The sequence below is a fragment of the Myotis myotis genome, unplaced genomic scaffold (genome assembly GCF_014108235.1).
Source record: "Myotis myotis isolate mMyoMyo1 unplaced genomic scaffold, mMyoMyo1.p scaffold_m19_p_12, whole genome shotgun sequence".
Classification (NCBI taxonomy): Eukaryota; Metazoa; Chordata; class Mammalia; order Chiroptera; family Vespertilionidae; genus Myotis; species Myotis myotis.
In genome coordinates this window covers 14,472,924-14,487,462 of record NW_023416316.1, presented here as the reverse complement: position 1 = coordinate 14,487,462, position 14,539 = coordinate 14,472,924, and the positions used below count along the sequence as shown (strand labels likewise).

General features: G+C 42.5%; 1 protein-coding gene across 1 annotated transcript in view; it reads left to right on the top strand.

Moving 5' to 3' along the window:
- The window catches only part of TTLL11 (tubulin tyrosine ligase like 11), a 190,068-nt gene that overhangs the window by 75,303 nt on the left and 100,226 nt on the right, over positions 1–14,539 (top strand). The window contains 2 exon segments of the mRNA XM_036329905.1: positions 7,112–7,207; positions 7,959–8,074. Of these exon segments, the coding sequence (XP_036185798.1) occupies positions 7,112–7,207; positions 7,959–8,074 (212 nt within the window).

Here is a 14,539-nt window from a genome sequence, read left to right as displayed (position 1 = left end):
GTTCCTAGGAACCTAGCTTAAGAACCAAGTCCTTAGCCTAGTGTTGGTTGCCTCCCAGCCTGGCTCCAACCTCACTTCCCTATACGCTTCCTGAACCTTGCAGGCTCACCAAATAGAGCCAATTCCTGTCTCTTGGACATAATTTGTGTTTGTTCTCTTCTGTCTTGGCCTGCCATGCTCTCTCCTATTCTTGTAATTTTGTTGGAAGAAATCCAATGTTTTCCAACAAGATACTGCTCAAATTCCACCTTCTCTGTTAAGCCTTCCTTGACCACTTCTGATATTGGGCTTTTTTTTCCCTTTGGACTCTCACATACGCCCTCGGTATTCACTGAGACGAGCTAGTTGTGGGGTATGTGGGTATGGATGTGCCCTTAAGTGGTACACAGCAGAGTGGGGAAGACCAATATGTGGGAATTACAATTCCTTGTAATAAATGCTGCAAGAGGGTACGTGCAGAATGCTGGGAGAGCACAGAAAAGGGAGTCACTAACTACCTAACTCAATCAGGGAAGGCTGCTCAGAGTAGGAGATGCTTAAGCAGGAGCTTACAGCATGAAGAATTCACCAAGCAGGAAAAGGTGAGGGACACCATGCTCTCCTGGTTTCCCTCCTGCCTCTCAGCCCCTTCCTCTGGACCTGTCAGTGTTGGAGATTCCCAGGACTCAATACTCGGAGAGCTCCCCTCTTATCTACAATCACTCTCTGATATCATCCAGCCCCAGGGATTTTAAGGATCAGCTATGTGCCCTTGACTCCTAAATTTGTATTTCCAGTCTTGACCTCTCCTTGAGTTCCAAACTGGTATAACCAACTGCACACTTAATCTTCTTTCTTGGATTTCTAGTGGGCATCTCCCACTTGACATGTCCAAAATGAAACTCTTGATTTCCCTCTTGAAACAACTCTCCATTGTCTTTCCTGCTTCAGTACATGAATAGCATTCAATTAGTTTGCTCAGAACAAAAATTGGAGTCATCCTTAGTTATTATTTTTCCTCCTTTCTACATGCATTCCATAAGCAACTCTTGCAAATGGGCTTTAAAATGTAACCACTTCTAACCAGCTCCACTGCCACTATCACAGTCTAGGCAGCCATCACCTTGCACTTATACCACAGCAGTAGCCTCCTAGTTGATGCCCCTATTTCCACTCTTATATCTATAGCCTCCTTTTCTCACTGTAACCAAAGTGATTCTTTTAAAACATGTCAGATCAAATTACTTCCCTTGTGCAAACTCACCAATAATGTTCTCGTTGCATTTAAAATCCTGTCTCCTTACCATGGCCTACAAGATGCTGCATGATTTGTCCACTGTCTTTTTACCTGACCTCATCTCCTACTCCTCACTCTCACTCTTGCTCCTTGCTGTTCTTCAAAAGTGGCCTTTGTTCTTGTTGTTCATTCAGCCTGAAGTGCTTTAGCTTAGCTCTCCAAATCACTTATTTGCTCACTTCATTCAGTCCCTGTTCATATATCACCTCTTGAGACTTTTGCTTTTGGTCATGATGGAGTAACAAAGACTGGATCTATACATATAAAACCAATACATTAAAAAAAAAAAGGACTGGACCTAACCCCCTGCAAACAAGTATAATACCAGACAAAATGCATGAAATAACTGTTTTAAGACTTTGAACAATAGACACCCCAGCACTGGGATCCCTGAGGAAGAAGGGAATAAAACTATAGTGGCCTTGGTTTTCTGTTTGGGGCAATTTCTGGAACATGGCCCCAGGGAGAGAGAAACCTAAACAGACCCCTGTGACCTCAATGAGTTGAGGAAATGGAGATCAAATTTTGGGAAGGCTGAGGTGGCTGGAATTCTGTGAGCAGAATTCTGAAAAGGAGGGAGCTAAGGTGTATGATTATGTACAAAATTTTTGAAGAAAATATGAGCTTAATGAAGAGAAAATGGAAGTTATTACTAGTAAAAAGAACCAAAATGGAACTTCTAGAGAGGAAAATACAATGACTGAAATGAGTATTTCACTGGAAGGGATTAACAGCAAATTAGACACTGAAGGAAAAATGATCAGTGAACTTGAAGACATAGCAATAGAATGTATCCAAAATGAAACAGAGATAGGAAAATGGCAAGAAAAATAAATGAACAGACCATCAGTGACCTGTAGTACAATAGCAGGTGGTCTAACATGTATAATTGGAGTTCCCTGAGCAGAAGAGACAAGGAATATACAGAAAAATGTTTAAAGAAATGGCCAAAGATTTCCAAATTTGACAAAAATATAAACCCCACAGTTCCATAAGCAACTCTTGAAGAAGCTTAAGAAGCTCCAAGTAGGATACATACACATACACACACATGCACACTCAAGACTTATCATAATTAAATTATGGAACACCAATGATGATAAGAAAATTTAAAAGCAGCTAGAGAGAAAATAAACACACATTGTGTTCAGAGTCATCCTTAGTAATTATTTTTCCTCCTTTCTACATCCATTCCATAAGCAACTCTTGCAAATAGGCTTTAAAATGTAACCACTTAATGTAACCAAAAAGTTCACATCAGAAACTATACAAGTCAGAAGACAGTGGGATGACCAATGTCACCTTAGAAAGGACTTCCCTAACCATCCCTATCTAAACCACCAGACCCTCCCTTTCTCCCACTGTTACACTCAATGTTCTTACCTTGCATTAGTTCATAATTCCCATGTTGTGTGTCTCTCTCCACTGGAATGTAAGCTTCAAAAGGGCAGGATGTTAAAACATCCTTTGCCTTGTTCACTGCTTTATCCCCAGTGCCTAGAACAGTACCTAGTATTTAGTAGGTGCTCATTAAATATTTGATAAGTAAAATTGTCTTCCAGGCAAAATAGTATAAAGGCAGAGGGGAGTAAAGCATTCTAGAACTACTCATAGTTCGGCACAGTTGGAGCCTGAGATGTGCAGTAGTGAGTGAGTGGGGGAAAAGAAAGCTGAGTGTGAGACAGATGCCAGACCATAGAGGAAATTGTAGGCCAGGCTGTGGAATGTGGACTTCATTCTGTAGGTGGGGATTTTAGGCAGAGGAGTGTTGATATTCTAATTGCATTTTATAAAAATACTGTGTCAGCCCCCTGTGCCTGCTGAATTAGAGGGGTGAGTTTGGGATCAGGGAAACAAATGGGAAAGTCCCAGTGCAAGATGGTGCAGACCTAATCCAGACTAGGAGCTGTGAGGAGAGGGCAGATCTAGACAGTTCTTGGGAGGTAGAATGTGCAATAGTTGTTGTGCAGGTAGATAGAAAGGATGAAGGAGAAATTTTTGGCTTGTGTGACTGGGTGGATAAGGAATACCGGGGGCAAAGTTGACTTTAGAAAGATGGTATGTTAATTATCTATTGCTGTGTAACAAATTACCCCTAAACTTAGCAGCTTAAACTAGTAAACTATTGTCTCACAGTTTCTGTCTAGGCCTAGCCAACTGCCTGTGGCTCAAAGTCTCTCACAAGGCTGCAGTGAGCATGTTGGCCAGGACTGCAGTCATCCCAAGCTCTTTCAAGCTCACTCATATGGCTGCCGGCTCAGGTCCCCGCTTCCTGCCCCCACCTGTTGTCCCACCTGGGCCTCTCCATTGGGCAGCTCACAACACAGGCTGGCCTCCCTCAGAGTAAGCGAGCAAGACAGTTAAGGGAATGCATGCCAAGGTGGAAGTCACGATAGTTTATAACCCAATATTGGTAGTGACGTCCCATCATTTCTGCCCTGTATTATTAGAAAGAAGTCACCAGGTTCAGTCCACACTCAAAGAGAGGGGATTATGCAAGGGCATGAACACCTGGAGGTCGGGTTCATTGGGACCTTAGAGGTTGCCGACCACAGATAGTGAGCTTGGAGATGTTTGATTTGAGGAGTCTGGGACCTCAGTTGGAATGCCCTGGATGCAGGAGGATGTGTAGTTTTGGATCTCAGGAAAGAATCCCCTCTCCTTGGAATGTAGCTTGGAGCCTTCACATTAGTGCTCTCCCCAACTTTGGAAGCTACCAGAAGTCAGAGATGAAGGCTAGAGATCTTTGAATCCCCAGGGACCGCTCAAGTAGGAGGTGAGAAACACATACGTGCTGACTGAATTACTTGGAGGAGGACAGAGTATCACATAATTGAAAAGGTCTCTCTCTTCTCTCTCTCTCTTACCATTTGACAATTCCTGTTCTTCCATGGAACCAGTGAGAGGCCTCCCCCTTCCTAAGCTGCAGGTTTCTGGTCTGCACAACGCAGGTATTAGACTAGATTAGTAATTTTTTTTAATGGAATTTTTTCCTAGGAACCCCAGTATGGAATATAGGTAGAAGCTGGTCTGATCTGGCCTCTCCAGTGCTTTCCCAGAAAGAAAACGCCCCGTTTTAAAAAACACTGGATCAAGTAAATCCCAATTTTCTGCCAGCTCATCATTCTTGGATTTTACGACAAGATCCACTCTAAGCTCCTTTCCGTTCTATGATTCTGTTTATTGAGATCCATTGGTGCAACATATTTTATTGAACTTTTGAAAAGAAAACAACTCATATTTCCTTGATATTGTGAAAAAATACATATACTAAAGCTGACTTTCATTGAATATTTACAGTCAGGCACTGTGCAAAATACATTCTGTCTTTATTTGGTCCTGCTTCCCTGCTTCATGAGGGCAGGGACTTGGTCTAGTTCATCACTGTATTTCCAGAAGCTAAAATAGTTCCAGGACATAGGGAGCATTTCAATAGCTATTTTACATATGAATGAACTAAGGTAAGGACTGTTCTTATTCCCATTTTACAGGTGAGGAAACTGGAGCTTAGAGCTGCTAAGGAACTTGCCTGTAGATACACAAGTTAAAGGCAAAACTAAAATTTGAAATTAGCTCCTCTGGACTCCAAAGCCACCGATGCCATTTCCTGTCAGTGAGACGAGTAGGAAACTGGAAAGGGAGTCAGCATATGTTGAGTCATCATACCTCCTGTATGATGAACATAGTCCTAGGTACCTTTTCCTTCCATGATCAACTGCCCGGCAAGGTAGCCACTGTTATCTCCAATTACTAGTATAAACAAGGTAAATGAGCTCCTAGAGGCTAAGCACCATACCGAGAGTTGTTTAACTAGAATGAGATACTGAGCTGGAATTGCAGCCTAGGTCTTTCTGATTCCAAACCATTTTTCAACTACATGCATCCAACATCTTCAATTATAGGCACCAAAGTTTGGGTTCTGGAAAATACGCCACTGGCAGGTTCAGGTCAGTATGGCTGAGGAAGTTTTGTCACCCCTTCTCCAGCATTCTATAACTTTATATTCACGAAACCACTGTGTGTTGAACTGGAATGAGCCCAGCAGGCTGAGAAAGTGGGAATCCAAACTTCTAAGATGTAGCAAAAAATAAACGTTGATGACCAAGGATGATAAACGTTGGTACTGCAGCCCGCCATTCCCTGTGGCCTCATCCACATCACATGTCTCAGACCAGGTCTGAAGTTAGACGGATGATGTCACCAGAGTCTCTTAAAGGCCTCATCACTCATATTCACTTGTCATATATTATTAAGCAGATCTATAATACATGTAACATTTTCTACTGGATTACCATTTTTTTTCGTTTCATGACCAGGGAAAGAAAAATAGAGTGAGGATGACTTTTCCCAGCTTCTCATCCTTATTGCCCTTCTTTGAAGAATAATCTTGTCTTGAATTATCCCCCCAAATGGTCAGTTAGGCTCTGATTTCATTAATAAGGATAAAGCCACAGTTTAATAATTATCATTTAACTGATACATATTCTATCTAGACAAGTAAATGAATTTCCCCCATCTTCTTGAGTCTACAGAGGAGGGTGCAGCTATATCTTTTTCTTTTCTCTCCTTTATTCTCCACATTATTTTTTGAAACTTTGGGATTGCATCAATTATGTTATAAGCTTTCTATCTTATCACCTCCGGTAGAGATAATGAGAGGTCTCTTAAGAGCCTGACATCCTTACTGTCTGAGTCTGAATCTAATTAGGACCTGTGATCTCAAGGATGAGGAGGAATTATCTAGGTGAAGGGTTGTTTCAGGCAGATGCACGGGTGGCTTAGGGCTTGTAAGGAATTGAAAGAGGCTAGAAGAGGAGAAAGCCTCACCAAGTCAGCATGCTGGGTTCAAGGGCAGATGGCCAACAAATGGTTAGCTTTTGGAGTTAGCTTTGGGCGTGGGCCAGATTTGTGAGCATGTGATCTGCGCAATCACCCAGTGCCCCATGGTCAAAAGGGCTCCGTGCCTGGTTTCGTGCTCTGTTCTCACTATTGTGACATTGTTAATACTTTTTGAACAAGGAGCTTTGTGTTTTCATCTTGCATTGGGTCCCACAAATTATGTAGCCTGTCCTGGTTGGGTGTGAAATTCGGCTCTGTCACTTACTAGGGAGGCAGTCTTGGGTAAATCCATTGGCCTTTCTGAGACTCAGTTTCTGCTTCATGGAGAGTATAATCTCTACCTCAAATACACTGTTATGTGGATTAAATGAGATGATGAAGTTACTGGTGCCTAGTAGGTGCTTAATAAATATTCCCTTCTCCTTAGCTAAGATGGTATATCAGAATCATCAGGGGAATTTGTTATTCAAAATACATTTGCCTGCGTTCCAATCTGGAAGATCCTGACTCAGAGGTGTGGATTGGGGATGCACAGTGGTTGTGAAAGGGGTCCTTAAGTGATACTGATATACACCCAAGGTTAATAAAGGTAGCCTTGGGTTTTCAGAGATCTAGCTAAGAAGCAACTTAATAGAGGAGAACAAAAGGAGAGGGAGAAGTTGATGGACTACTACTGATCCTTAACATAATGAAAAACCTGTTAAAGAAGAAAGAGGTCATCATCGGTAGCACTTCAGATGATGGTGATAGTGCTGCAATGCACTGTGGGAACTCATCCCATTATCAAGGCTCCTATAAAATGTTCTGCTGTCCATTTGGCTTGACAAGTATGCCCAGAGGAAGAGGGGCTGCGGACAAGAGAAGCCAGGGTCAAGGCCCAGGTTGGGGGCCACATTTCAATTTATTTTCACTTTACTGACCTTTACACCAACCCCAATTCCTGAAAAGAAATTGCAGCTAGAGGGAGTAATTCTGAATTATTTTTATCCTGTGCAGATTTTAGGCTTTGACATTCTTCTAATGAAAAATCTGAAGCCTATACTACTTGAAGTTAATGCAAATCCCAGCATGAGAATTGAGCATGAGCAAGAAGTAAGTCTTTTGAGTATCTCATTGAATATATTGCTGTACAGCTGGATGTTTCTGCTCTCTTATTACTCACTTGGCTAAACAAGATTCAGCATTCCCAAATATGCACAGCAAAGTTCTGTTCGAGTCTAAATAACTCCAGTTTTGTTGAGCTCTGAACATAGTCTATTAATGTAAGACCTATCCGACCTGTGGTAATTTCCCAGCATGCTGTTCTTCCCATTTTTAAGATCTGGAAATGTAGAAGCAGCTGAGCCTTTCCATCAGTTTTGACATGAACTAATTAGCCTCGGGAGATGAACTAATTGAAATTCTATGAATATGATTTAGCCATGTCGACATGCTTGAATCACTAAGATAAATAGTACATTTAACAGTGGTTATATTCCCCCCCGGTCCCCCCCGAGAAAAATATATTAAAAAGACTGGAAGGAAATACACCAAATACTAGTAATAGGTTTTAGGGGGATTATGTGGATTCTTTTAATTTTCTTAACTCCTTTCGATATCTCTAAATTTTCTACAGTGAGCATGTATAATTGTAATAATAAAAAAAAATACTACTATTCTTCCTCCTCATGCATTTTGTTAATTTGTAAGAGGAAACTGACATTTTTTAAAGGTCATATACAAGGAGCCTTTAAAATATTCGTATCTAGTTAACATAAGCAAACTCGACCACTGGGTACTGACAGTCACTTGATACTGAATCCCTGAGTCTCTCCACTGTAACATGGAATTCTTACCATTCAAGCTTTCTCCAGGGGTGTTTGAAAATGTCCCCAGCCTTGTTGATGAGGAGGTGAAAGTGGCCGTGATCAGAGACACCCTGCGCCTCATGGACCCACTGAGGAAGAAAAGAGAGAACCAGTAAGTGCTTTTTGTATCATCTATTTCTATCAACACTGCTCCCCATGCCCTATGCAGCAGGTAAGTTAAGTTCTTGGAACATGTTAACGTCATGAGTGAGATTTACATATGAAATAATCGAATGAATCATTTTTTCATTTATGAATATCAGGCTCCAAACATAGTGACTCGGGAGATGGAGACTTGCCCATGAATTTCTAGCTAGCTGTTATCTGAATCTGAAAGTCTCACTAAAAGCCCACTTCCCCCTAGTGACGGGGCCTCCTCTTGCCCACCACTGTTCACGTGGTGTTCCTCTTTGAAATCCTCAAGCAGAGGGAGAGAGTAAAACAAATCAAAAGAGGGCCATAGGTACCATGGACGTGGTGAGTAAAGATTGCTTCCTTTTTATTTTCTTCACGATGGCTGCACTCTCTGCAGTATAAACTTTTCATGTCAATATTTGCAGAGCCAATTTATTGACTTCTGGTGCTTCTATAATATTCACAACAGTTATAGCTCCTGTCAGTCCCACCTACCCAGTGAACGTCATATTGGGATGTTGGTGAAAGCATGTCCCGCTCCCATGGAATCACCCCTGAAATGAATGACATTTCACTTGGGTATTTTGTTTGTTTTGCTTTCCCTAAATTCCTGGCTTCCACAAAATAAGGGTTGAGTAAATATCACTGTGGTGGTTTTAGGCAGAAAAATCAAAGACAGGCATTTCAAATAGCACTCCCCGTACCCCCGACAAATGAGATCGACCCAAATGCTCCCAGACAAGTAAAGCGCTTGTCAGCTATGGTTCAAGGCTGACTTCCCTAAGCAAGTGGTGTTTTGCAGGTTCCTGGACTGCAGCCCCTCACCAACTGGGCTCAAGCTCAAATACTGTTAGAACCACCCTGTAGTACTGCCCTCCCCTTGGCTGCATTCTCAAATCATCTGGAGAGCTTTCAGAGACACCAGTGCGAGGCGCCCCACCGCCCCCTTCTACAGATGTTGATTTTCACTAGCCAGGGCGGGAAGCCTGGCCACAGACATTTCTGAGGTTCCTGGGCGACTCTACCATGCAGCCATGGTTGGCACCACTGCCCTGCAGGAAATGTCACTCTGATGGAGTGTTTGTCATACATACTCTGAGTCAGGCTGGGTGGTGCCTGCTTGACTGAGTTCCCCTCTATAGTGCACTTCACCGTGTGAGGTGAACACTGTCATTGTTGGCAAGACTCAGCCAAGGACAGTCACCTCTCATTTGCATGGGCCGAGCCTGCCAGATGTGGCTTTCACCCATTAGACATTTAAAGTGACAGCGTGGCAGGTCTGCCAAGTCCTCGGAGCAACTCAAACACTACGGCAGCCAGACAATGTCCATGTGTGCATGCTTGCAGCTGCGTTCTTTAGCCATCTTTATAGAAAAGCGACAGATTAATGCAGCTTGGTCAAATTAATTGCAATACAACTCATTTCTCGAAAATCTATGATGAGTATCTAATGGTTATTGATCTCACCAGTAGAGATTAGGTCTTGAAAGACTGTGGTGAGATTTTGGTGGCATGGTGGTACAAGCTTTTTAAAGGTGACCTTGATACATTAGCATTCTGGTTCCTTCGGTGGGTACAAGTTCAAAGGCCATTGTGTGGCCCCAGCCCTCTCAAACTCTGCCACCAAAATCATTTTTGCATTAAGTGGATCTGAACGTGATTTGCTTTCTTTTTCTTGTTCTAAGTTGTTTGCTTTACCTCCGACACCTGGCATTCGGCATGGCTCACGTGAGCTGTGGATGTGATTTTTAATAGCAGTGGGACACAGAGCCATTAGGAAGGATGGGAAAGGCATTTACAACTTATTAAGTCATAAGTGGCAGCACTTCATCTTTAATTTAAAAAGCATTGACTTTTCTTTTAATTGATAACCAGGAGCAGTTTGAACTTCAAGAACCTGACTTCAATTCTAATATAAAAATTCTTTCATCTCACCCTTTCCTTACCTACAATATGAAGGGTATATGTTAATAGCTAAATGTGATTATTTATATTTCCCTTAATTTCATCTTTAAAAAACAGCAATGATTGTTCATGAAAGCGTTTTGTAATTTGTGAGGTGTACTTCTACACAAGAGATTATTATGATCATTTTGATAACTTTTCCAGGCAGAGAAAAAGGCTGAAATTCGTCTCCACTCCTTTGTGTAGAAATGTTTAGAATAGCTTGGAAAAGCACCATGTTTATGGCCACAAAAAAGTCACAGGGTTGCACTGAATCACCCGTGTCCACATCTGAGACCATGCCACTCCAACTGTAGGAAATGATGTCACATAGACTTCTCAGCTGGAAGTTACCTTTAGAAGGCAGAGCTTCTGCGTTTGCATAGGATGTGACCTAAACCCTTGAAAACAAAGGGTATGCTAGCCTTTCTCTCCATCTTGTTAGCAAAAGTTGTCCCTCAGTAGCTCCTTCTTAAGTCATTTTGTCAGCAAGACTTCTGAGGTGGGTCTTCATTTTTCTGCACAGACTGAAGGCAAAAGGTAGATAGTTGCCTGAACTGCTCAAATCTCTAAATTCCTCTGAGAAGATGCAGAGGGGACATTAGAAGGGCCTGGGATGCATGTGTCTGTGCATCATGCATCTTCACACACCTCGGGGGCCTGTAGGCTGCAGTCATGTTCGTGGCGGCACTGAAATCAGTCCTCATGCCTTCTCCAGGGAGAGAACTTGCTGATACCCTTTGGCATAGTTGAAAGAGCTTTTTCTTGATCTAGAGAGACTGAGATTCAAATTCTGACTGTGGGGATGTTGCAAAGCAGTTTTGAGCCTCAGTATACTTTTCTATAAAATGGAGATAATAACATTTCAATGAAACAATGTGCAAAATTTGTAATATATAGTAGGCACTTAATAATGCTTCGTTTACTACCCAACAATAAAGTTATCTACTAAAACATTTTTAAAAAACACAAAAAACAATGCTTACTTCCTGTTATCTTTTCTGTATATTTAAAGTAGAATTTTGAGTTTAAAACCAATAATATATCCTAAAACTGAAGCTACTAGGTCACTTTGGCATTGATGCTGGTTGCCAATGGAAACGTCTGTTTCCAAATAGCAAGATGTAACAGGCCCAGGCATATTTATTTGTTGGGTTAGGAATAAAATCTCTGTCATATGAGAACTATTTGGAACTGTGATAACATCTATATTATAAAAGCCTAAGCAACCTGTTACAGTGGAACTACCAGAATGACTGGTCAGTATGATGCGCACTGACCACCAGGGGGCAGACGCTCAATGCAGGAACCGTCCCCTGGTGGTCAGTGCGCTCCCACAGGGGGAGTGCAGCTCAGTCAGAAGCCAGGCTCATGGCTGGTGAGCCTAGTGGCCATGGCAAGAGCCTCTCCCGCCTCCACAGCAGTGCTAAGGAGCAGCGAGCAGGAGGACAGTAAAGAGCGAGGGGTCCTGGACTGCGAGAGGGCACAGGCCAGGCCGAGGGATCCTACCAGTGGATGAATCCGTGCACGTATGCATATAAGATCGTTGGTTAATCTCTTCCTGCCCTCCCCCCTTCCCTCTGAGATTCATTAGTCTGTTCCATGTTTCCGTGCCTTGGTTTCTTCTCCTGCGTTGAGTGTCTGCCCCCTAGTGGTCAGTGCACATCATAGCTACTGGCTGGGCGGCTGGTCGTGTGGGCTTTTATATAAATAAAAAATATAAATAGATAATATTCCATTATTTGGATAGACCACATTTTATATTTATTTGTCACTTGATGGGCATTTGGTGGAAGCCATCTCTTTTTCAACCAGAATGATCTGTTTTCTATTTTGGCATTCTACCATAGATTTCATTTGAGGGGAAAGAAGCTTTTTTGCTACAAGAAGTTTTTAAAGCCTTTGGTTTAATCTAACCCCCTTATTTTATGGATGGAAGCACAGACTATTAGAATTGGAAGGGACCTTAGAAACCATCATGCCAATCAACTTCCTGGTTCAGGAATCTTCCTCCTAAGCATCCCTGACAGAGGAGCAATGTCCACAAGTCGCTGGACATGGCATTCATCAGGTCTGGGGCGATGTCCTCAATCTCCAATCATTGCTCCAGGAGCTTGGACAAGTGGCTTTGTTCTCTGATCTTGTCTATAAGATGGGATCATGGCATTTCCTGGGCTGGATTGTCATGGTCATCATATGAAATGACACATGGGGGAAAGCCTTAGACAAACTCGAGTTCTTTAGGTCACCAGGTGGCCAGTCAGACTTTATAGTTATGCTGATGGTGACAGCTACGTCACCAACTATGGGGCAGCCTAAGAATTGTGTGTATAGTGTTTCTGAATCATACAAGATGAAACTAAGAAGGAGGTCAGTACTTGCCCCAAATCATAAAGCTGTTAGAGGCAGAGCAGATGAGCTGTGGGTCCCCCGACTTCTACCCCAGGGTTCTCTTCGCTTTGCTACAATGCTCCATTGACCTTCAGCTTCTACTTCAATTCAAAGCTAAGCTCATACGGTAAGGGATGGAAATCAGGAAAATCAACAGAAAATTTCTCCCTCACCCCTTATTAAAAGGTATTTGGGTAGCTTGAAAAAAAAATTTTTTATAATTCAATCAGAAGTAGAAGTGAATAAATTGCATTCCCTGATTACTTTAAAAACAAGATGATGCCATCAATTGATTAATTTTGGGGAGGTCAGTTTACCCCCTGAAGGAGCCATTTTACTCATATTTTGCTCCTTTTCTGGAATGTAGATATTTCTGGTAACCAGATTCCTTTCTCAGGAATCATAATAAGTTAGGACCCCAGAGTAATAAAAATGAAGCCAGAGATAGGCTTGGAGGACTCTGGGGGAATTTTCTTGCTATCACGATGCCATGCAGTGCCTGGGAGCTGGGTGTACACTGCTTGCCTCCTATTCAAAAGTGTATTTTTGGAACCTGCCTTATATAAGGCACAGAGGCCCCTTTCCCACAGTAACATTTCCCCCTCCTCTCCCAGTTTCATTTACCTCCTGTCACCATAACAACCAGGCTTATTACACAGGCAGGGCTCAGCCTGCAGGGCAGCTTTTGCCCTGATGCAGAAAGGGTTGTTCTCTGAGAGCTTCACTGGGAGCTCAGGCTCCACTTCTTACTTTGACTCCAAGGATGGCCCCTATGCCATGTTGAGAACCAACATATTCGGTGAATCCCCACCTGAGGTCCATTCCGCATGGAATCTAGGCGAGGCGAGACATTCTAAGAGAACAGAGATCAAGGAATCTCTTGGTGGCTCTGTTCTATGCCTGGTGGCTCATTTCTTCCACCAGGAACGTCCTTTCATCCATTGTCTTGTTTCAGATCCAGCTCATCCGAGGAGGATGGTAATTCTGTCCTGTCCTGGAGAGGATTGTTGAGAGCACATTAATCAGAGGACCTCTGCCCTTAAATTGGCAGTATGTCCCACTGAAATCCCCTCTATGCTAGAAGAGAGGTTTCTAAACTCTCTCAACTAAATATACCTTCATACATGTAGAACATCACCTTTCTTATCAGAGAGCGTTCTTCTGGAAACACTTTTTTTCAGGAGAATGGCCTGTCCATGTGTGCACAGCTGAAATTTTGGTGAAATTCTTGGGTTTTGTTAATTCTTAAGGATTCCTTTGTGGCAAGACCCCAAGCATCTTTGAATATTTCTCCTAAGTCAAGAATCTAGTACACTGGGAGATAAATATTTGCATATCCACGTGCATGTCAGTTATACCATGTGTGCATTAGAGAAACAGGCATTGGTTATTTAGAGTTTTTATTGAGTACCTACTGTGTGCCAGGGAGAAGACTATAGAAGTGAATTAGCTCACAGGCCAGTTGAGGAGGCAAGACTCACACATAAATATCTATGAGGTGGAAAGTGTGACAAAATGCCAAGGGAGGAAAATGTAGGAAAATAATTATTTTCTGAAGAGTTAAAAAATAAAAAAAAATAAAAAGCTGACAAAGAGGAGGTGGCACTAGAGATGGGTTTAAAGGACACATAGAATTTGAAGCATGAAAATGGATGGAAGGCCATCCCTGGTGAAGGAGATCAGGCACAGGGCTCTCTTGGGGGAAACTGGGAATCTGAGTCAGCTGGAGAGAGAGTGTATGAAGCGGATTCGTAGAGAGGAGGGCCTCCTGGGGAGCGGGGATGGAGACCCAGAGGCCAGAGGTGATGCCTTGAATGTCAAGCTAAGGAAACCAGAGTTTGTTTCTAATCAGGAGTACAGGAAGGATTTAAGGGTATCTGTGAACCCCAAAACAACACAAAATTGTGTTTATGTGTGTTTTTCCCAGAGAAAAGGTCAGAAATTCATCATAATTTCAAAAAGTTAAGAACCCAATAGTGTTGTTATCATCAGAGGCTACAGGGAGCTGAAGCACTTTGCCCAAGGTTGGGTGTCCTGGCTTCAGATACCCTGTGCCCTCCTCCGAACCTCGCAAGTTCTCACATTTTAAATGGCAGTCAGCAAACTA